This window comes from Pipistrellus hanaki (assembly GCF_964339955.1).
Source record: "Pipistrellus hanaki genome assembly, chromosome: 9".
Lineage (NCBI taxonomy): Eukaryota > Metazoa > Chordata > Mammalia > Chiroptera > Vespertilionidae > Pipistrellus > Pipistrellus hanaki.
In genome coordinates, this window is record NC_140511.1 from 17,671,822 (window position 1) to 17,695,037 (window position 23,216).

The following is a 23,216-nucleotide window of genomic DNA, read 5'->3' on the forward strand; positions in this document are numbered from 1 at the left end:
ACTATCAACAAAGCATTGTTCAAACTAATCCCAGAGAAAAAAGAAGGGAAAGTTCTAGAATGTGGCCTAAGGGAGATTGTTATACATGGTCATTATACCTCTGCTATGACATGCTGGATAGCATGTGTGAAATGTAAATTCATAATTTGAAAGATTTTTCATTTCTCTGGAGTGGTACATTTACATATTGTTTGTTCTCTCCCCTCATGTGCATACCTGTATGACAGCAATTTTTAACCTGTTTCATCTTATGGGATGCCTAAACTATTACTAAAAATTCTGCATCACACCAAAAAAAAAAAAATAGGTGTAATTTTTATTCATTCATACTGGGAGGCTATTGTGTTGGCTGTTGTTATTTTTTTATTTGACAATCTAAGATGAAAAAGGTCAATGCCCCTGACTAAATAATCAGGTATTGCATATTTTAAAAATTCTTGCAGCACACTGGTTGAAAATCACTGCTTTGTAAAGTCAAACTACATTTTATACATGCTTCAAATGTTCATAAAAAGTCTTAGATTGATCTCTCCCCCTTACTCTCACCCTCCCTTACCTTCCCTCTGAGGCTTGACAGTCTGATCAATGCTTCTCTGTCTCTGGATCTGTTTTTGTTCATCAGTTTATGTTGTTCATTATATTCCACAAATGAGTGAGATCACATGATATTTATCTTTCTCTTCCTGGCTTATTTTGCTTAGCATAATGTTCTCCAGTTCCATTTATCCAAATGGTAAGAATTTCTTCTTTTTTACCGCAGTGTACTATTCCATTGTGTAGATATACCACAGGTTTTTAATCCACTCATCTGCTGATGGGCTCTTAGGCCATTTCCAAATCTTAGCTATGGTAAATTGTGTCGCTATGAACACAGGTGTGCATATATCCTGATTGGTGTTTCTAGTTTCTTAGGATGGGGTAAGGGAGAGAGATCAACCAAAGGACTTGTATGCATGCATATAAGACTAACCAATGGACACAGACAACAGGGGGGTGAAGACATGAGTGGGGGGGTGGGCAATGGGGCTGTAAGGACACATATATAGTAACTTAATCAATAAAGAAAAAAATAATGTTGAAAAAAGGAAAAAAATAAAAGGTATTTGCAGAGAGAAAAATAAAAATAAAAGTCTTAGAAATTTTTCATTCCTTTTCTTCTCTCCCCTCCCATTCATCCCTGTCATGTCTTGTGGTGAGTTTGATTGTATTATGTCCTTTGAAGACTGAGTCCCTAATCTGTTTAGGTTTTCCTTATACTGACACTGTGTTCCCTAGGGCCTGACAAAACATGAAGCATGTGCATAGTTAACCATTATCTGAATTCGCTCATTCAGATTTACTGATACGCTTAATTTGAATCTGCTACTTGGCCCAGCCGATTTGAGAAAGCTGACCTCCTTGTGTTATTTTGTGAGCCAACACAGCCAGGGCTCAGTCCCTGGCAGGTGATTACTAGCCACTCCTTATCCACAAGCCACCTGTGCCCTGGCCTGGTGTTCCCACAGAGACGTGCAGCCTGATGAGAGGTCAGGCTTATTTTAGAGAACTTTCTCTAATTTCTTGAAAACCATCCACAGGCATGCATACATGCAGAGCATAATAAAGAGCTGTAAACTGAATTAATCTCATCTTAAATCACCTTGGCTTCAGTTATTTGTGAGTTTTGGTGTCTATCAGCATAGTTGCCTTTCTCCTCCATTTTACCTTCTCCACCTAAAGTAGCCACAGCTGAAAAAAAGAGACTCGTGTATCTGTTTCTCCAGCAGTCCCAGATCTCTACCTGCCTGACTGAGGAATGTCATCATCACGATTTCATTAGACGCTAGCAGGGCATAAGGGCATACCGTGAGACCATTGAAAAGGCAAACTGAAATTTCCACGTAGGTTGAGATAATTAATTTGGAGCTTATTGTTATCAAGAAATTTTCTCAATTGTCTTTAGAAACTACTTAAAGTGACATAGTATAATAAAGACACAGAATAAATGGAATTGAACCAATTTCTTCTGGTACCCAAAGCAGCTTTGGATCAATCTGATTTTTAGGAGAAAACTATAAAAATTACTATTTATGGATCTTATGGTTCCACATATCATTCTTTTCTTTATTCTTTCACCTGAGGAAATGAAATTGATGGCAAATAATTTTGATATTGCTGATCATGAATTCATCACCTGCAGAGTATAGCTGTGTGTGTGCTCCCCTCCCAGAACGGCTAAGTGAAACCTTTTATTTTTTCGTTACTGCTAAAAAAAAAAATGTTCCTCAAACTTTTACTTCTTAACCTAGATTCAGAGGAAGGAGAGTGGGAAGTGTTTTCATCTTTTGGTGATCATTAATTACACTAAGTTGTATTTTGAGGTTGACCCATTTGATTGCTCCCCCCCCCCCCTTGTGATGTTATAGCATGAAAAGAAAACAATGACAACAAGAAGCAATTAGGATCTCTACTCATAACTAGCAGACTATACGATCCACCTTTCTTCCAGTGTGGCTGACATATGAGGGCCATTAGTTCATGTGAATGCACCAAGAACAGGATTGGTCCAAAATACAAATACTGTCAGGCAAGTGGAAGAGACAACTGATATCCAGACCTATTTTCCCAAGATGAATGCTATTCGTATCTTAGGCAAGAAAAAGCCACAAGGAGAATTTCCTGGTGTTAATTGTCCCATTAGAATGAGAGTAATTCATTTTAGGATTGATTACTACAACTTTCACTTTTTACTCCTATACTTGTGTTTGCTAAGATGTGACTGTAATTTTGTTGCTAAAATAAATGATCTCTCTCTTGAAAAGGGTAAAAAAAGAAGCATTCAGGGAAATCTAAGAGAAAGTAGAATTTATTTTGTTTTCAATTAATTCAAGAAAACTCATTCAAGCTAGTATATGTCTTCTAGGTAAATTTGAAATATTCTACCAACCATTAGATATACACTGAGTGGCCAGATTATTATGATCTCTGAATGCATAAGAATCTGGCCACTCAGTGTATATCCTATATAATAAAAGGCTAATATGCAAATTGTCCCCTCTACCAGGAGTTTGACCAGCAGGCAGGCTGGCCAACCACCCATGTCCCCTCCCCCTGGCCAGGCTGGCCGGACCCCACCCATGCACAAGTTTATGCACCAGGCCTCTAATATATATAATAATCTGGCCACTCATTGTATTTTATGTTTCCTTAAAAAAGTAAGCAAATATTTTTATCTACAAAAAAAAGGTGTAATGTATTATGAAAGTTAAAATATGGAGGTAAAGTGGAAAAAAAAAATACACATGAGGGAAACTGCTGATTCGAAGGCCCTGTCACACTAATGCCCTGGAGTAATGTGGGGAGGATGACATCACCACACAAATAGCAGAGTGGACCAGGAGCTTGAGTATCATTAGATTTTCTAAACCCAAGGGAGCACCTGATTTACGTGTAATATTTTAATATTAATTATTTCAGAATTTTAGAGGCAAGGGTTCTTATCTCCTTTGAAATATGACCTCAATAAGAATATTTAAAACCCACATTTTGGGGCTCTGTTATATCCATTCTTCCCATAACTTTTTCCTGTTTAGAAAATTTCAGATTTCTAGTACATTTGCTGGGGAAAGAAAAGAGGTTAATTTTTAGTGACATAGTAACCCTTATTAGATAAGAGCCCTCCAGTTACTCCCGGAACACGCCTAAATTTTGAGGGTCAGGTGTACATCCAGGCCTCAATTATTCCCAACTCTGTAACTTAGTTTGAATTGAATGTACCATTTATTCTCTTCAAGCTTAAGTCAGCTTGGAATTTTACCCCTGTGACTTCCAGAGGCAGCACAGGAGAGAAATAACAGCACTGCCTGGGAAGCCAGGCTTTGAGGGATTGGGTCCCAGCTCTGCCAGGTACTAGCTGTGTGACCTTGGAAGCTTGCTCAGTTTTCTCAGCTACAAAATGGAGGCAATTTTTATTCCCTTCAGGGGATGCCTGTTAAGTGAGTTTTAAATAAAGGCCATACATGGAATATTGCCTGGCACAAAATAACCACTATGTAAATATTAGCTATTATTCGTAAGACCTTAAGCTGAGACTACATTTTTTGAATTATTTTATTTAAAAAATTATCTGTAAGACATTTTTATATAAAATATTTTTATTGATTTCAGAGAGGAAGGGGGAGGGAGAGAGAGATAGAAACATCAATGATGAGAGAATCATTGATCAGCTGCCTCCTGCATGCCCCCCACTGGGGATCCAGCCTGCAACCAAGGCATGTGCCTCTGACCAAAATCGAACCTGAGACCCTTCAGTCCACAGGCCAACACTCTCTCCATTGAGCTAAATCTGCTAGGGCTAGAAGACATTTTTTTAGAAAAAAAAAAAAAGGGGGGGGGGGGGAGACAGGGGATAATCCCAGATTAGGGACATTTTAAGAGTAGACTAGAATTTACTTCATGGGTTGTCTTTTATTTATCATATTAACACGATGAGTACACAAGCATTTTGCCTATTATAATTTAGCATTTGAAGGGGGCTACATAGAAAATAGCTTTTCTCATCTTGTGTAGGGATTAAGATTTTACAGAAAGGAGTTCTATCCCTCTAGTTAAGTTTCTAATTCATTCCAGGGGATGCTCAATAGATAGGTCAGCTTCTAAGACTTGGGGTCATCCTGCGGTACTTGACAAAAGAGCTATCAGGGCCTCGTGCTCAGAGGAGACAGTGCAGTTCACTGGCTCCAGGCAGAAAGGGTTTTCAGAAGTAGCAGCCCACTCCCCTGCTCCCCCTGTCCTCACAGCTGGAAGAAAAAGTACAAGGGGCACACAGCACGGACGGGCCCATTGATCTCGGGAGGTGTTTGATTCATCAAGCACATCCATTTGATCCCTGCCTTGGGAACAGGTCAGGGCAGTGTCCCATACACAGGGAGATAAAGTAGTGCACATGGGCTGAACGATCATATTCTTTATTTTGCTTGAAAAGGAGAGCCACGTGGTTGTTTTTTCTCCCAGTAGGGCGATTTTTAGTTGGTTTTATCAGTGTTGTTAAAAAAAAAAAAAAAAAAAAAAAGGTGCATTTCTCTTAAAACTATGGAGAGTTCATTTCAGCACATCTGACCTGAGCCCTCAATTTGCCAGGCCTTGTATCAGGCCCCTGGTTTCCCTGGTGCCCGGAGCAGCATGTGTGCAGAGGGGAAGCACGGCACAGATCACTGTAGAACAGCAGCAGAGATTTAAAACAGAGCAGGCCATTCTGATGTCCGCACGGTTCCAGGCCCCTCTAGAGAAGCAGGTGCAGGCAAGGGACAGCACACGGTGTTCATGTTCTCCCTGCCTGCTGTGAAGCGGGGGGCACCGAAATTACTGTCTGACCCAAAGTAAAAAGCTAAACTTTATGTAAAAATACTTCAATAAATCTGAATTTAACCCAAAATAAGTATCTACATTTTTCAATTAGCGAGACATATAAGCAAGGCGCCTTTGGTCCAATTAGCCTTGACAGGCTGTGGGTGAAAACTTTTTTTTTAGGTAAACTGGTTTTCTATTTAATTAAAATGAAACCATTTAAAGATTCCTTTAAATATTGGTAAAATCTTTCAGAAATTCATTCCATTCTTTATTGCCTTCTAGTATGACAATTCTAATTTAATATTATCCCAACGACAAAGATCTAGTATTATGTACAACAAATGTTGTATATGCTACTTCTTTAGTATTTCCTTCTGGGCTATGGTTTGAATTACCATCTCTATGCCAATGAAGCCTAAATCTTTGTCTCCAATGGGAATTTTTCTCCTGACCTTCAGATCCAGGTATATCCATACTATCACTTGACCCAGCAAGCTCAAAATTCCCCTCATAGACCTCCAAACACACCCAGACCTCAAAATCTCCTCCAGAATTCTGTGTCTTAATAAAATAATCTACTGTCTCCCCATCTATGCTAGCGATAAACATGGGCATAATGTTTGATTCCTCCTTTTCCTTCACCAATCTATTCCCTAATCAATTATCAAAAGTTCTATTTGTTTTACTTTCTGAATATCTCTCAAACCCATCACAGTTCTGTCTCTGTCAATTACCTTCTCCTGCCATTATTGTTTTTGCCTGGACTATTATATTAACCTTCTAAAGGATGTCCCCTCCAACGATTTTACCATAATCCAATTTGTTCTCCAAACTTCAAGCAGAGAACGTTTTTAAAACTAGAAATTGGATCATCTCACATCTCAGTTGGAAGACTTTTTATAATAGTTGCTTATTATTCAGACTTCTTAAATATTGCTTATAAAGTCTTAGATGATCTGACCATCTCTTGGTTTTCCATATCTTACCATCCCTGTTTTTACCTCTTACCAAGCACCAGGTCACATGTTGAACATTTTTCCCTCTGCACAATGTGTATTCTCTTGCTCCTAGGACTTTGTAGTACTAGGGAACCCCCTGACCCCTACATCATAAGGTAAGCATCACTACCGCAGCACCCATTTCCACTTGTAAAACTGTGTTTAAATACCTATTTGTTTCTCTGTATCAGCAGCTCTACAATCCTCCCTCAAGACTTCAGGGTCTGGAGAATGAAACCCATGCCTCCTATGTTTATCCTGTATTCCTAGTGGCTAACTTTGTACCTAGAGCCTACTAGGCATCAATATATTGGAATACATTTTTAATTTTAGAATAGATTTTCAGAAAAGTTGCAAAGATAATACAGCATGTTCCTTTGTTGGCATCCGGTTTCTTATGTTAATATGAACATTTGTCACAACTAATGGGCCAATATTGATGCCGAATTAACTAAAATCCATGCTTATTCAGATTTCCTTAGTTTTTACATAAAAACTCTTTCTGTTCCAGGATCCCATCCAGGATATCACATTATAATTAATTATCATATCTCCTTAGCCACCTCTTGGCTGTGATAGTTTCTGAGACTTTTCCTGTTTTTGATGATCTGGAAATGTTAAGGAGCACTGGTTAGGTATTTTGTGCAATGTCCATCAATAGGAGTTGGACTGATTTTTAAAAATATATTTCTTTATTGATTTCAGAGAGGAAGGAAGAAGGAGAGAGAGATAGAAACCTCAGTGATGAGAGAGAACCATTAATCGGCTGCCTCCTGCACACCCCCTACTGGGGATCAAACCCAGGCATGTGCCCTTGACCAGAATCAAACCTGGGACCCTTCAGTCCGCAGGCTGGTGCTCTATCCACTGAGTCAAGCCAGCTAGGGCTGTTCTGATGTTTTTATCATGATGAGACAGGGGTAAAGGTTTGGAGGAGGAAGATCATGGAGGTAAAGTGCCATTTTCATCCCAGCATATCAAGAATGTACTCTGTCAGCATGACTTCCCACTCTGATGTTAACCTTGATCACCTGAGATAGTATTTGTCAGGTTTCTCTACAGTCAAGTTACTCATTCCCCTCTTTCACATTATACTCAGGAAGTCCCTATGCCCAGACAACATTGAAGGGATTAAGAATTCTACTCCAGTTCCTTGAGGCAGAGTATCTACATAAATTATTTGGAAGTCTTCTGTACAGGAGGTTGATCTATAGTATTCTCCATTTCCTTATTTATTCAGTCATTAATTTATATCAGTATGGAATCACAGATACTTACTTTATGGTATAATCTAATGCTACATTTATTACGTTACGCACATTGTCCCCGTGTTGGCCATCAGGGGCCCTTGCAGTGGCTCCTCTGTTTATTGGGCATCGCCTTCACTGTCTGCCCTTTGAGCACAGTCTTCATTTCTGGCACAACAAGACATGTCAGGCTCACCTTGTGTATTTCCTGCCCTATCCCCAGACTCAGCCACTCCTCCAAGAAGCCTTGGTTCCATATCTTTGAGAATATTTTACAAACCATACTCTGGGCTTTGGGTAGACACTAATGCTTTTTAGTTAAAATTTGGATTCGTTTTTAAAAGCCACAAAAGTACAAAGAATAATATATATTCCCACCACATTAAAAAGGACACAAGTTGTGTTCCCCCCCCCCCTTTATTTTGCTTGGGATATGTTTTAAGAAATAAAATGCTTATCAAGTTGAAGGTCAGTTTTTCTTCCTTGATCCTAAACCTCTCCTTGTCCCGCCAAAAGCAACCACAATCTTAAATTGATGTGTACACTTTCCCCCCAAGCATGCATGAAGTATTTACAGGGGGAAAATGTGTTAAAGAAAAGACTGGCTTTGGGGTTGAGTTGTCCACATTTCTGAGCTGTTCTAGTAGGTAGTTGTGTCTCTTCCCTCAGCCACTTGTCCATCCACTCAGTTCCTTGTGTTGCCATTGCAGCTGGTGTTCCATTCATCACTCCTCCTCCTCGGCAACGTCTCTCCACTATTGTCTCCAGCCTCTCCCTTCTCTAGGTTGATTCATCCCACTTTGTAGGCAGCTTCTGCTGCCCTCCTTATAAGAAGGAAGAAGACCAGTAACCTGGTATTATAGACTTTGTTAAAGCAAAGTATAAGCTGGAAAGTGCTAGACAAATATAAAACCTCACTGTTCTAGTCAGAGTGCAAAAAAAAAAAAAAAAAAAAAATGGGGGAGGGGGAATATGGAGCATATTGTTCACTTGTTTGGAGTAATTGGCTCTTTAACACCTATATTTTAAAGGCATTACCAGCTGCTTCTAGTTATTTTTTAGTTGCATTTCTGAGAGGTTGGGGCTGCCAGATTTCAGACCATTGGCCATCTGGAAATCAGGATAATTTCATGGTTCTTCATAAAAAAAAAAAAAAAAATACTCTCCTTCCAAATGTAGAAATGCCCAAAATAGAGAAAAAAAGCTTACTCTATTTCAAAGATTGCTGATGAAACTAATAATTTCTCCAGCAAGTGACTTAAAATGAAAGGCTAATTGTTAATGATAAAATAAAAGGCTTTAGCTATAATCTCCATCCATAAAATTGAACAGCTTCATGGGCAGTTGGGTTGACAGTGCTCCGGGTGCCATAGAATATTGTCTGCTTACTAATGTAAGCAGAACTCTGGGGGTTAGGGTTTCCAGCACCCTTAATAGTAAATACATCTTTTTTCTTCCCACAGCTGGCACTTATTTTGACAAAGGCCAACTGGAAAGCAGTTACTTGAGGACAGTTTGGGTAACATCTGGATAAGCAGAACAGGCACCATGAAGCACTTCCTGAGGTAAGCATTTCTAGTTTCCCGAATTGAGCCCTCGAAAATGAGAAACTTCCTCTTTAATTAGGATAATATTTTTGTTCACCATTTGTGATAACAGTAACCATGTCTCACGTTGTGCTTCAGCTAAGAATAATTTGGTCACAAGATTCCTCTGCCAACTCTATGTGCACATTGATGCTAAAAGAGAACCTTTACACATGGTAGATTACAAGCAATGATAAGAGAGCATGAGTGAAACAGTGAGGGTCAGGGAGAACTTTGGAAACCTTGATGCTTGTGTCTGTATAGAGTGGTATGTATGCTGTTAGCCTTCAAGTTGAGGTCTGGGGATTGGTAGTCAAAGAATCAATATAATTTGTGCACACTCATTTTCCTGAAATAAGTAACTTTAAATATCCCTTCATTTAGATTTTGGTTGGCTGGCCAATTCCTACAGGTATTTTCAAATATTCATTTTTGGTAAACTATATATATCCCAAGCTTCTGCTCTTCCTGCCTCAGTGATGTCACCAAAATCTGTATTAATTGTTGATTCTCTGAAGACTCTGCTGTATAGAGCACTGTGTATGTTGGTAGGTTTGGGGGTGATCTTGTTTGTTTTGAAAGCCATTAGGCTTGATCTATAATTATTTTCAAGAGTATTAACTGTCATTTACAATACAGTAATAGGATTCTTGAAGAAATTTTACATCGTATTACATGACCAAAGTAATGTCAGTCTAGCTCTGAAAATTAGAAAATAAAGCACACTCTCCCTCGAGACAGTTGCTTACCTCTGTACACATGCTTGTCCCTTGCTCTGACTTCTTGTCTCTGAAAAGGCTTGCTTCCTTTAGGAAATTTAATTCTTTTGTGGCTGCTGTTTACGATTTTTCTTTCCCCACTGGTGTTGTTCGCACCATTGTTTCTGGAGCATGGAGGTCGATTTGTGTGGGAGTCACCACGTTCTGCTGCAGTGACTGATGTGCAGTGGATCTTACAACTGTGCAGACCTCCCTGGAGGTCACTATTTAACTGTTCAAAGGCATTAGCATTGATAGGCATACTGCTCTCCCGTTTATCTCGGCCGAGGAAAAGGACAGTATTTGAAAAATCACTAGGAGATTTGCCAGCAAAGTGTTTGATCTGATACATGTTTTGGGTTGCCATGGTAATAAACCCATCTGCTTCCACATTATGAGAAACTGGTACTTATGAATCCCTCCTGAATAGCTCTTAGTGGTGGAATCGTGTTAACAGAAAGCTGTAGTGTGAGAGGAAGCTCAGACATCAGGAGCTCCTTTTGTGAAAGAGGCGACAGAAGTGGTCAGGTTTGTGCCAAGATTGATGCCACTGGATTTCTTCTTCACGCTCTTGCTGGTTTTAGAAAAACTTGAGTCGCCTCAAAACCAGCCATTTTAGGAGAAATAGGAGCATTTGTGTGTATCAGGTTTTTTTTTTTTTTTTTTTTTGCTCAATTGAGTAGGTGTGACGCTGTGTTTGGTGCAGATGATAGCTTTTTAAAACTACGTTATATGTGATGATTTAGAACTGGTGTGGGTAAACTCTACCACTGCAATTTCACACAGACGAGCTCCGAAGATAATGGAACCAGCACATCCCTGTCAGTTGTGTGTTCTGATGCATTTTTTTTCCTCTTTTAAGTTGGCATATATATTTTATAAATATTACTTGACATGGATTATTTATGTGAAAGTGAGTCTAAGATAATAGGTTATGCACCAAGAAAGATACTTGAGGATTTCCATTGATCATAGGTTTTGATAATGAAAGCAAATTCAATCATTGCCCCTCCTTGGTTGATTTTTGCTTTTGGCTTTAGTTTTTGTTTTGAATGCTTTTATTAAGTTATAATGAATATGTATTTGTTATATGTTAATGTTTATGGAATTTGGAAGGCTAAGAGGACAGAGTAACAATCCTGTATTACAACTCTATCAGATCATTTAAACTGCCTTTTACTCCCTATAGTCTTTGCCCACAGATGTTGGACAATTTGGAAATCTTTTTATTTGAACCAAAAAGAAGATTATGTACACATTGCCGGAATAAATCAGGTGTGAACTCCTGAGCTCAACAAATATGTAGAATAAGGGGTTGATTTTCATTGAGGAAAAATTCAGCATTATTTAAAAGCCCCCCTGGGTGATTGATTTGTCAACTTCTGAGTTGCTGTAGAATGAAATGCTCCATGTACAGTCTCCGAAGAAATGAGGTTCACCAGAAAGAATCCAGGTTGAGGGAAAGAATGGATTTTAATCCACATTAAGATGCATGGGACCCACACTTTGCCCTCTCCAGCTCACTGTTACCATCAACTATATTAATGGTGTAACTACTCAGAGTATAAAGGAGTGAGGAAATATTTGATGTTTGTTTTTAAGAAATTACATGAGAAGTTAGAAATAAATGCTTTAGATTAGTACACTCAACTGAAGGATATGTTTTAAATTGAGATTAGATATGGGATATTATATAAGTATATCATTTTCACCAAATATGACTTTTTCCAAGGTCTACGTTAAAAGAAAACGAGGGATTAAATGGAGAAGAAAGTGTGTCTATGTTTTATCAGAGAAAGAGAGGTCACTTTCTGAGCCCCAAATAGAATTGAGGCTTAGGGTTTAGTTTATACACTGAGTGACCAGATTATTATGATCTTTGAATGCATAATAATTTGGCTACTCAGTATATGTATGTATATGTATATATATATATTAGAAGCATGGTGCATGAACTCGTGCATGGATGGGGTCCGTCTAGCCTGGCCAGAGGAAGGGGACTTGGGCTATTGGCTGGCCTACCTGCTGGTCAAACTCCTGGTTGAGGGGACTATTTGCATATTAGCCTTTTATTATATAGGACTGTGGTTCTCAACCTTTTTAATGCTGTGACCCTTTAATATAGTTCCTCATGTTGTGGTGACCCCCAACCATAAAATTTTCATTGCTACTTTATAACTGTAATTTTGCTGCTGTTATGAATCATAATGTAAATATCTGTGTTTTCCAATAGCCTTAGGTGACCCTACTAGTGGTTCTCAACCTGTGGATCACAACCCACAGGTTGAGAACCGCTCCTGTAGAGCATAAGCCCACCAGAAAAAGTAAGATAAAAATGTGGGCAAGCTGAAACCGGTTTGGCTCAGCGGTAGAGCTTCAGTCTGCGGACTGAAGGGTCCCAGGTTCGATTCCAGTCAAGGGCATGTACGTTGGTTGCGGGCATATCCCCGGTAGGGGGTGTGCAAGAGGCAGCTGGTCGATGTTTATCTCTCATTGATGTTCTAGCTCTCTATCTCTCTCCCATCCTGTCTGTTAAAAAAAAAAAAAGAAAAAAAAAAAGAATGTGATATGCTATAGGCATTTTGTGACGAATGCTCAGGGATGGCTTCACAGGGGTGAGATTGAGGGGAAAGGAGGACGAGGATGCTCCTATCCTATATAATAAAAGGGTAATATGCAAATTGACCCTAATGGCGGAACGACTGTTGCTATGATGCGAACTGACCATCAGGGGGCAGACGCTTAGCACAGGAGCTTCCCCCTGGTCATCAGTGTGTTCTCACAGAGGGAGCTCTGCTCAGACACAAGCCTGGCCAATGGCTGCGAATGCAGCAGAGTTGGCAGGAGCCTCTCCCACCTCCTTGGCAGTGCTAAGGATGTCCAAATGCAGCGTAGGCCTGATCCCCTTGGGAATGGGCCTAAGCTGGCAGGTGGACTTTCCCTGAGGGGTCCCAAGCAAGAGGGCACAAGCTGAGCTGAGGGACCCCCTGAGTGCACAGATTTTCATGCACTGGGCCTCTAGTTTTTATTTTATTTTTTTAAATTTTTAAAAAAAATATATTTTATTGATTTTTTACAGCGAAGAAGGGAGAGAGATAGAGAGTTAGAAACATCGATGAAAGAGAAACACCGACCAGCTGCCTCTTGCACACCCCCTACCGGGGATGTGCCCGCAACCAATGTACATGCCCTTGACCGGAATCGAACCTGGGACCTCTCAGTCTGCAGACCGACGCTCTACCACTGAGCCAAACCGGTTTCGGCGGGCCTCTAGTTTTTAAATAAGGATAGAGGGTAGGGGAGGTGGAGAAGATGCTGTGAACAAAGTCAAGAAAGTGTGACCAGCTGCTGCAAGCAGCAGGTGGTCCAGATGTGTTGGCGGTTGACCCTGTGTAGAGTGGGCAAAAGATAAGCTGCCAAGGTAAAGTTAGGGCCAGTCCTTGGGCACCTTTGCAAGCATGGTGTAAAGCAGCCCAGAAGCATGGTAACATTTTAACTCAAACCTAAAGTAGACCTCAAAGAGAAGGGAGAGTCAGATGGAAAATCTCCTTCCCTTGCGACACATATCTAGCCTTCCTTTAGAACTATTATAGAAAACTAGGCCATTCCCTTCGCCTTAGATGGGAAGGCAGAAGCCTAGAGGGGCAGAGTGGCTTGTCCAATGTCAAACAGCCCATTGTAGCAAATGGACACCAAATGTGAATTCAGACCTCCAGATATGTTCCTTTTTAGCCAGGCAGTATTTCCATTCAGCACCCACCAATTTCCAGTGCTCTTGAGGGGCCAAAGGTGCAGGGCCATGTAGTTGTCCGAGAATTTGATTACCATTGCTTGAGGTATTGACTGAGCTTGTCAGAAGTAGAAGCTACATCCTGAAAGGGGTTTACAGCATGAACATCCAAATACCACTGTCCCTGTAGCCTGGTGTGTTTAGTCATAGTTATTTTCCTTTTTAAAGAAACACAGGTGCATGTCAGGTATATAAATGTTTACATAAATATACATGCATATACACATATCTATGTATATAAAAGCCTAAGTGACCTTTGGGACTGTTCTATCAACAGCCATGATGCACACTGACCACCAGGGGGCAGACGCTCAATGCACAGGCATGGAAACATGGAACAGACTGATGAATCTCAGAGGGAAGGGGGGAGGGAGGAGGTTGGGAAGAGATTAACCAAATATTTTATATGCATATTAGAAGCCCGGTACACGGATTCTTGCACTGGTGGGGTCCCTTGGCCTGGCCTGTGGGGACCAGGCCGGAACTGGCAGTCTGACATCCCCTGATAGGTCCCAGACTGTGAGAGGGCACAGGCCAGGCTGGGTGACCCCACTGGTACACAAACCCATGCACCAGGGTCTCTAGTGCGCACGTGTGTGTGTGTGTGTGTGTGTGTGTGTGTGTGTATGTGTATGTATATGTATATGTATACCCTGTTTCTCCGAAAATAAGACAGTGTCTAATATTAATTTTTGCTCCCAAAATGCGCTAGTTCTTATTTTCAGGGGATGTCTTATTTTTCCATGAAGAAGAATACGGTCCACATTTATTGTTAAATGAAAATAAAGGAAATTTATTACCTGTATACGGTACGGTAGTACGGTAGTTGTCAACACAAACCAAACAAACTGTGAATCCTACAGTATCAAGAATTTACTCATTTATTCAATGACAAGCATGTCTTCTGGAACATCATCAAAACAATCCAATTCCTGAATTTTCTGGTGAATTTCTTGTGACTCCATTTCTTTCAGAATCAGTGGGCCAAATCTCTCATGTTTAGCCTAGGGGGGGCCTTATTTTCGAGGGGATGCCTTCTATTTCACTCAGAAGGAAACCTGTAAGTAGGTCTTATTTTCAGAGGATGTCTATTTTCGGGAAAACACGGTATGTGTATGTATATGTATATATGTATATATGTATATATGTATATATGTATATATGTATATACAGTAGTTCCTTGAGTTACATCAGAGATCCATTCCTACAGCGCAATGTAACGTGATTTTTGTAGTAAGTTGGAATCCACGTACATAAGCTCCTGTGCCACTCACATACACAGCAGCAATGAAGTGAAACAGTAAAAGAAAATTTAAAAGAAAGATAACAATTCCTGACCTTTACTTGTGGTAAACAAATAATAAAAAACATAAAGCACATGTACATACATTGAAATGACGGAACTTTTTTATATATATAAATAAATGGGAGATGGCGACATAACCACAAAACGACATAACCCGAGAACTGCAGTATACACACAAATACAGATTCAGTAGATGTTGGGTTTGTGTTTCATTCATTTAACTTTTGTATTTTTCACTTTTGCTCTGACGAGAGTAAGGCATGCTAATTTCCCTGTTGTGCTTGCCTCCTTGTCAGGACAGTCAAGAGTTGGCTTTACTGTCCCATCTCAGAGGAAGGTACTTTCTCTCTGCCTCTCTAACATTCTAAGCAATTTCTTTTATAGAATTATCACACTATTTTTTTTTTTTTTACTTTTTTGTTTTTATCGTCATTTTCCTTACTAGATTATAAGTTCCTTGTGGACAGGGATGGCATGTGATTGCAGTGAAATTAAGTTCTTGACCCATTTTTGCTTTTTCCCTTACATAATACCCACACATTTTCCTACTGTACTATACACCAGATTTCTCATTTTTTATTTGTTCACTTTAGTGAAGGAATAAGTCAAGTACCTTACAATGATCACTTTTAATTTTCTACAGTATATTATAAACTCTCTCAACTATTCTAGGTCTTTAACTCAACAGAAATTACTTTTTTTATTCATAATACTGAGAATATCCTCTAAACTGGTCCTGATATATATATATATATCAGTTATGCAGTGTATCTATAATACTAAAATGCTTACTGCTCATCCTTTACAGAAGATTTGGGGGCTAGCAGAAACCGGTTTGACTTAGTGGATGGAGCATCGGCCTATGGACTGAAAGGTCCCAGATTCAATTCCGATTAGGGGCATGTACCTTGGTTGTGGGCACATCCCCAGTAGGGGGTGTGCAAGAGGCAGCTGATTGATGTTTCTCTCTCATCGATGTTTCTAACTCTCTATCCCTCTCTATTCCTCTCTGTAAAATAATCAATAAAATATATTTTAAAAAAAAAGATTTAGGGCTTATGATGGATAATGACTTTCCATCTAATTAATTAATTTAATTTATTTATTTACTGGAGGCCTGGTGCATGAAATTCATGCACTCAGGGTTGGGGGGGTGCCTCAGCCCAGCCTGTGCCCTCTCGCAGTCTGGGAGCCCTTGGGGGATGCCTGACTGACAGGGGTGTCCCCCAGGGGAGAGGTCTTAAGCCAACAGTGGGACATCCTAGAGGAGGAAGAGCCCGGCTTCTGGCTGAGCGGTGTTGAGCGTCTGCCCCCTGGTGGTCAGTGCATATCATAGTGACCAGTCATTCCGCTGTTTGGTAGATTTTAATATTAGCCTCTTATTATATCAGATTTATTTGTTTATTTAAATCTTTATTGTTAAGAGTATTACAGCTGTTTCCCTCTATTTCTCCATTGCCCTCTCCACCTGGTACTGGCTCCGACTCAGGCCTTCACCACCCTGTCATCTGTGTCCATAGGAATGCATATATGCATATAAGATCTTTGGTTAATCTCTTCCTGTCCTCCCTTCCCCCTTCCCTCTGAGATTCATCAGTCTGTTTCATGTTTCCATGCCTCTGGATCTATTGTATTTAATAGTTTATTTTGTTCATTATATTTCTTTGTTTATTTTGGATTTAATTGTTGATGATATGTATTTATTGATATTTTGTTATTCTTATTTTTCTTCTCCCTTTCCTTCTCCCTCTCCTTCTCCCTTTCCTTTTCCTTCTCCCTCTCCTTCTTTCTTTCCTTTTCCTTCTCCCTCTCCCTTTCCCTTTCCCTCTCCTTCTTTTTAAAGAATAACCTTTAGCATTTATATAATACTATGAATGGACGCTTTTAGCTTTTCCTTATCTATGAAGCTCTTTATCTGACCTTCAATTCTAAATAATGGCTTTGCTGGGTAGAGTAATCTTGGTTGTAGGTCCTTGCTATTCATCACTTTGAGTATTTCTTGCCACTCCCTTTGCCTGCAAAGTTTCTGTTGAAATATCAGAAATATATCAGACAGTCGTATGAGTGCTCCCTTGTAGGAAACTAACTGCTTTTCTCTTGCTGCTTTTAAGATTCTCTCTTTGTATTTAACCCTGGGCATTTAAATTATAATGTGTCTTGGTGTGGTCCTCTTTGGGTTTCTCTTGTTTAGGACTCTATGAGCTTCCTGGACTTGTAAGTCTATTTCTTTCACCAGGTAGGGGAAGTTTTCTGTCATTATTTCTTCAAATAGGTTTTCAATATCTTGCTCTCTCTCTTCTTCTGGCACCCCCATAATATGAACATTGGTATTTATAGATTTATTTAATATTTTGGTTCTTTTAAAAATATTTTTACAACAAAAGTTTATATTTTAGATTATAAGTACATACTTTTTAAATTTCAGTGTAGCGTGTTTGCTGCTTTCTTTATAAATATTATCCAAGTACCCAAAAATATCTGATTTTTTAAAAATAATTATTGTAAAATGTATTATTTAAAGCATCACATTTTAATTTAATTGTGATGTCATTAATAAATTAAGAAAAACCTGTGCCTCCTTTTCTTTGAAAGAAGAAAAAAAAAATAAGCCAATAATTAGATCTTGTTTATCCCACAATCAGCCAGTGCTCCCTAATTTCTCAGATAAAATTTGCCTGGAATGTAAAAAGAGTGCCCTTTGCTATAGCAATAGAATTTGGATAGTATCAACCCGTGATGGGTTACAACCACCACTTTTCAAAGGCAGTGTGAATTTTTCAGATAAAGAATGGTGGAAAAGACCACAGGGCCCCACACAGCCCAGGCACGGGGCACTCGGCACTGCCCCTCAGCTGTTCACTAAAGAAAATATACTTCTGTTTTTCTAGAGGCACACGAATGGTTTCTTTGTGTGATTTCACGGTTCCAGTTCATGTATCAAGTCCTCTACCGCCTCTCTTTCTAATAGTAGGAACCTCATTACAGAGAATCCCACTTAGTAGGCCAATTGGCAAGCTAATTTCCATTTGATGGCCAGTACCCCCGATCAGAAACTTTACAAAAGCAACTGAAAATTTTCTAAAGTAAAATATTGATATATTTGACTAAAAAAAATTTAAGCTTTCATCAAAAGCAACTGAAAAAAAAAAGTAATGTCATTTTAAAAAGTTGATGGGAAAATTAAAAATTAAATAAATAAAATAGTAAGTATTTTTTTTAAAGTGCCTGAAATGCTAGAAATGTTGAGCAATTTGCCTTTGTTCTCTACGCCCATTTAGATGAAAAGTGTTTCATTCAGAAAGCTGGTTTGAACAAAGAACTGTGATTATTTTGTATGCTTCCTTCCTCGCCAATAGTGTACTTCTTATTTATTACAGGATTTCTTCAAGCAAGAATTAACTTTCATTAACAAATTCATTGAAACTTTTCAAAATAAACCAGTTTCCTCTTATTATTCCAAAAGAAGACGTCAGAGTCGCAAAGTTAAGATGATGGAGTAGTGTTGCATTACATTACAGGTACCCACGCCCCTCACCCCACAGGCAGGCGGCCACTTGGTGCTGGGCGCGTCTCCTGTTTCAGAGGCCCCACTCCTGCTGAGCGGGTTCTTCTAACAAGGCACAAGGCAGGGACTTGCTTTTACTTGATAGCAGGGATGTGATCCATTTTGAATTATTTACACGGGTGGCTGTTCTCGTTCAAGCTGGAGAATGAGTGTTCAGTAATAAACGGGATCGTAATTGTCTTCAAGAAGCATACTGCTGTGAACTCAGCCATAAACCCCACTCGGCAGCATACTAATAAACACGACAGTAAGATAAAATACTGGAAACAGGAAATGTTTAAATAAGTCTCATTATTAAGTCAGATTCTCCTCAAGCTTAAGCAAGTTATTTAACTGGTTGTCACTATCCTTATTAGACTATCAGTTCTTCCTGTAGTAACTCCTTTTGGAACACCATTGAAAAAGTTGTGATAAAAAATAGAAACAGCTGCTGAAACCGGTTTGGCTCAGTGGATAGAGCGTTGGCCTGCAGACTGAAAGGTCCCGGGTTCGATTCCGGTCAAGGGCATGTACCTTGGTTGCGGGCACATCCCCAGTAGGGGGTGTGCAAGAGGCAGCTGATCGATGACTCTCTCTCATCGATGTTTCTAACTCTCTATCCCTCTTTCCTCCTCTCTCTGAAAAATCAATATAATATATTTAAAAAAAAAAAAAATAGAAACAGCCAAAACCGGTTTGGCTCAGTGGATAGAGCGTTGGCCTGCGGACTGAAAGGTCCTAGGTTCGATTCTGGTAAAGGGCATGTACCTTGGTTTCAGGCATATCCCCAGTAGGGGGTGTGCGGGAGGCAGCTGATGGATGATTCTCTCTCATCGATGTTTCTAGCTCTCTGTCCCTCCCTCTTCCTCTCTGTGAAAAATCAATAAAATATATTTTTTTAAACAATAGAAACAAATACCAAAAAATGTTGTGCATGTAGTTCTTAAAAACAGGAGATGGTGATCAGGTTTTTCTCCTCATAGTCTTGAAAATTTGGCTGTTATTCCGGTAAAATGTAGCACATCTTTCAGTAGTGAGTAGAGAATCCTCCATCAGAACTGAGAGAACTAAGTTTAGTGTTATGAAGAAAAAGAGCAAATATTCCCCTAATTAAAACCATGTTGATTAGTTTGATGATTCGGGACAGGAGTTAAAAACAAGGAGAGCTATGAATCCCTAAGCAAGGGTTTCAAATGGTAGAGAGGGTGTGGCTGTAATTCTTTAAAAAAAAAAAAAATACTTGTGTTGAAAGTATTACATGTGTCCCCTTTCCTTCCCCCATTGTAATTCTTATTCTAAGAGTAAGAACAGAAGGAAAGGATTAAAGAAAGCAAATAGGATCTGCCTCACAGATACACTTGAGATGTCTCCACTCAAGGCATGCCAAAATAAGGAGACGGAGGAAATGAAGAGGAGGAAAGGTACTATGAATCCATCCTTAAAGTCAGATGAGAATCAGACCCTTCCTTCCTTCTTTCCTTCCTTCCTTCTTTCCTTCCTTCCTTCATTCCCTTTTTCCTAAACCAAGTACTGGTTAGCTTAAGAGTATTTAAAGATCCATTTCTTTTTTAATATATATGTTTTATTGATTTTTTTTACAGAGAGGAAGGGAGATGGATAGAGTTATAAACATCGATGAGAGAGAAACATCCATCAGCTGCCTCCTGCACACCCCCTACTGGGGATATGCCTGCAACCAAGGTACATGCTCTTGACCGGAATCAAACATGGGACCCTTCAGTCTGCAGGCCGATGCTCTATCCACTGAGCCAAACTGGTTATGGCATGATCCATTTCTTTAATTTCTTCCTTTTGAGGATAGACATGTGAAACCAGTTTAACATTCTCACAAAATATTTAATTATGTTTAATGTCCTCCTCTGGACCTTTAGCAGTTTTTCCATAAACTTTATAATGTCGGGACTTAAATAGATCCAAGAATTTAAAACATGAGCTCCTTGTTGGCCAGGAGGTCATGGTTCTGTTCCTGATCAGGGCACATGCCTGGATTGTGAGCTCAGTCTCCAGGAGAAGGCGTGCAGGAGGCAGCCAATCAATTATTCTCATCACTGATGTTTCCATCTCTCTCTCTCTCCCTCTCCCTTCCTCTCTGAAATCAATAACAATGTATTTTTTAAAAAGAAGTGAGCTCCTGGCAGCACTTGATGGTAAAGAACAGCCAATCTGAGATGCTGGTAAGGAGGTATTGCTCCTCTGGTCCTTTCACGAGGAAGCAAACTGTTACCAAAATAAGTCTTCCAAAGAAAGGGGTAGCCCTGGTGTTTCCATCTCTGACTTAGGTTTATGATCCAAATGCAAAATAAATTATATTTGTCAAAACATTGTTTGATCAATAGTCTGGCTTGAAAAAATATCGTTTTTAGCACGCCAGGAAAATATACTGCCTGGCATAGCAAGCTGGCCTTTTAATGAAATATCTGTGGGTATCTTGGCCCATTAGGAAAAAAAAAAACAAGGAAAAAAAAATAAAAAACTATACCCTTGATAATGAATAGCATTATCAGAACTACTGGCCCAGGAGTTATGAAAGGGTAAGCAGGCAGTGTATAAATCATTTCATAACTGAAACGGGTATTTCTCTTTCATGATGTGTGGTGTTGTTTATGTGATTATGTGAGAGGCACATGATACACCTCCCATCGTGCTCACTCCTAACAAGTGATGCAGCATCTCTAACCCCTCCCTGAAGTTTTCCAGTGGGTTTTCCTGACTTTGACAGCTTCAGCATCCTCAGAGAACTTGGGGGGGTGGGTGGGGGGAGATAAAAGCAAATAGAACACCATGTCTTTTCTCTTCTTTTATGTAATGCTATCTTCATGCAAAACAGTTCCCCAGGCATATTCTTCTCAAATACAAAGAGGCCAAGGGGTTATAAGTCACTTTGTATCTGGATGCTTTCTGCCACCTGGGATGGCACTTTGAGGTCTTTGTGTAGATGTGTCGGAGAAGTTGTACGGGGAAAGCTTCATGCAGTTTAATGTGAGCCATAATAGGGCCTGGTGGCTTCTATCCTAAGTAGAGTGAGTACAGGGATTCACCTCAAATAGTAATCAGAACTCTCTTCTCTAGGAAGACTTAGTACCCCAAGAACCTGATTATCATGGAGTCCTGACACGGACTTAAAAGGCTTCATTTGAGGAGCTGGCCCACATTCTAGGCAAACTGCACTGGAAACTGCATACGACACTGTAAGGATAGATATGGGCAGCTTTTTATCCTTGACTTATTAATAGAATGGTGCCAACCAGCAATTAATATCATGGCCATTTGGCTGGTGACCAGTTCACAGAGATAGTGCTTAATCTTTTTCTTAGACATAGTTATCCAATAATTGGAAAAATGGAAAACTTTTCCAGGAGAGTAAATGGAGGTTTACTAAATTTCTAATTAAAATGTTCCACTAAATTTATTTTTAGGATTACTTTTTTTTGGAAGCCGATAACCTAAATCCTAATAGATCTTGGAACATATTTAACTAAAAAAGTTGAATTTCAGACCTCACAACATAGTAAATTCATTTTTTGTCTTTTTGCAGAATCTAACTAACTCCCCATATAAATTTTATATGCATTTTTAATGGCTTTGGTGAGAATTTTATACACTTTGTTTTTGTAACTTTATAAAAATTAAAATAATATATACTCCTTATAGAAAAAATGAAAATATACTTAACCAAAAAAGAAAATAAAAATTACAATTTTATTATCCAGAAATACCACTGTTAACAATTTTGTTGTGGATCCTGCCATTCTTTCTCTTCTTATTTATACATTACCATTAAACATTTCTGTTTACTTTTAAAATAAAATATAGATCATCCCATACCAATTCCTTTCTAACTTCTTTTTATTTGATAAGCATATTATGAACATTTTCTCATATTTTAGACATTCTAGAACATACTTTTATTGCCTACAAAGAATTCCATTTTGTTATTGTAGTGTAGCAGTTTGGTTTCCTCTACTGTTTCCTCCATCTCCTTTGCATTTATGTGACACTAGAGGCCCGATGCACAGAATTCGTGCAAGGGGCTTGACCCTTGCAGCCCCGGCTTCATCCAGAAGGTCATTCCGTAGTTCAGCAATCTGGTCTAATTAGCATATTACTCTTTTATTATTATAGAAAGATCTTATGCTTTTGTTCAAGTTAGCCTTTGGAAATTTTTATTTTTAACACAGGCTGTTCAAGATACTGGGGCCAGAGCAATCTGAACAAAGGGAAACTTGATCACAGTATTGGTTCATATTCAGGGATGAATCACATCATTGAGGCTACTGGTTAACTACTCTAATTTATCTGAATGATCCTAGATCACCTTATGTTAGAACTGTAGGGAATTAGTGAATATTGCAGAAGAAACATCTTTTAGAAATGCCACTTGTAGGAAATAATAGAAATATTCCTGCCTACAGGAGAACATAATATTAAGAGAAAATGATTGAATATCACTTTCTGGCTATGGGTCCTCCTTATTTCTATAGCTTGAGTCATTTTGAGACTTTGAACAGTACCATGAAGTAGTAGGCACCAACATATCCTATCTAATAAAAGAGTAATATGCAAATTGACCATCACTTCAACACACAAGATGGCTGTGCCTATGTGGTCAAAGATCCTGCCCCCATGTGGACACAAGAT

General features: G+C 39.2%; 1 protein-coding gene across 2 annotated transcripts in view; it reads left to right on the forward strand.

Moving 5' to 3' along the window:
* Positions 1–23,216, forward strand: part of ELMOD1 (ELMO domain containing 1) — a 68,634-nt gene that overhangs the window by 12,505 nt on the left and 32,913 nt on the right. For both annotated transcript variants that reach the window (XM_084895159.1, XM_084895160.1), the window contains exon 2: positions 9,037–9,138. In XM_084895159.1, coding sequence (XP_084751285.1) covers positions 9,122–9,138 — 17 coding nt within the window. In that variant the 5' untranslated portion in view covers positions 9,037–9,121. The remainder of the gene's footprint in view (positions 1–9,036; positions 9,139–23,216) is intronic.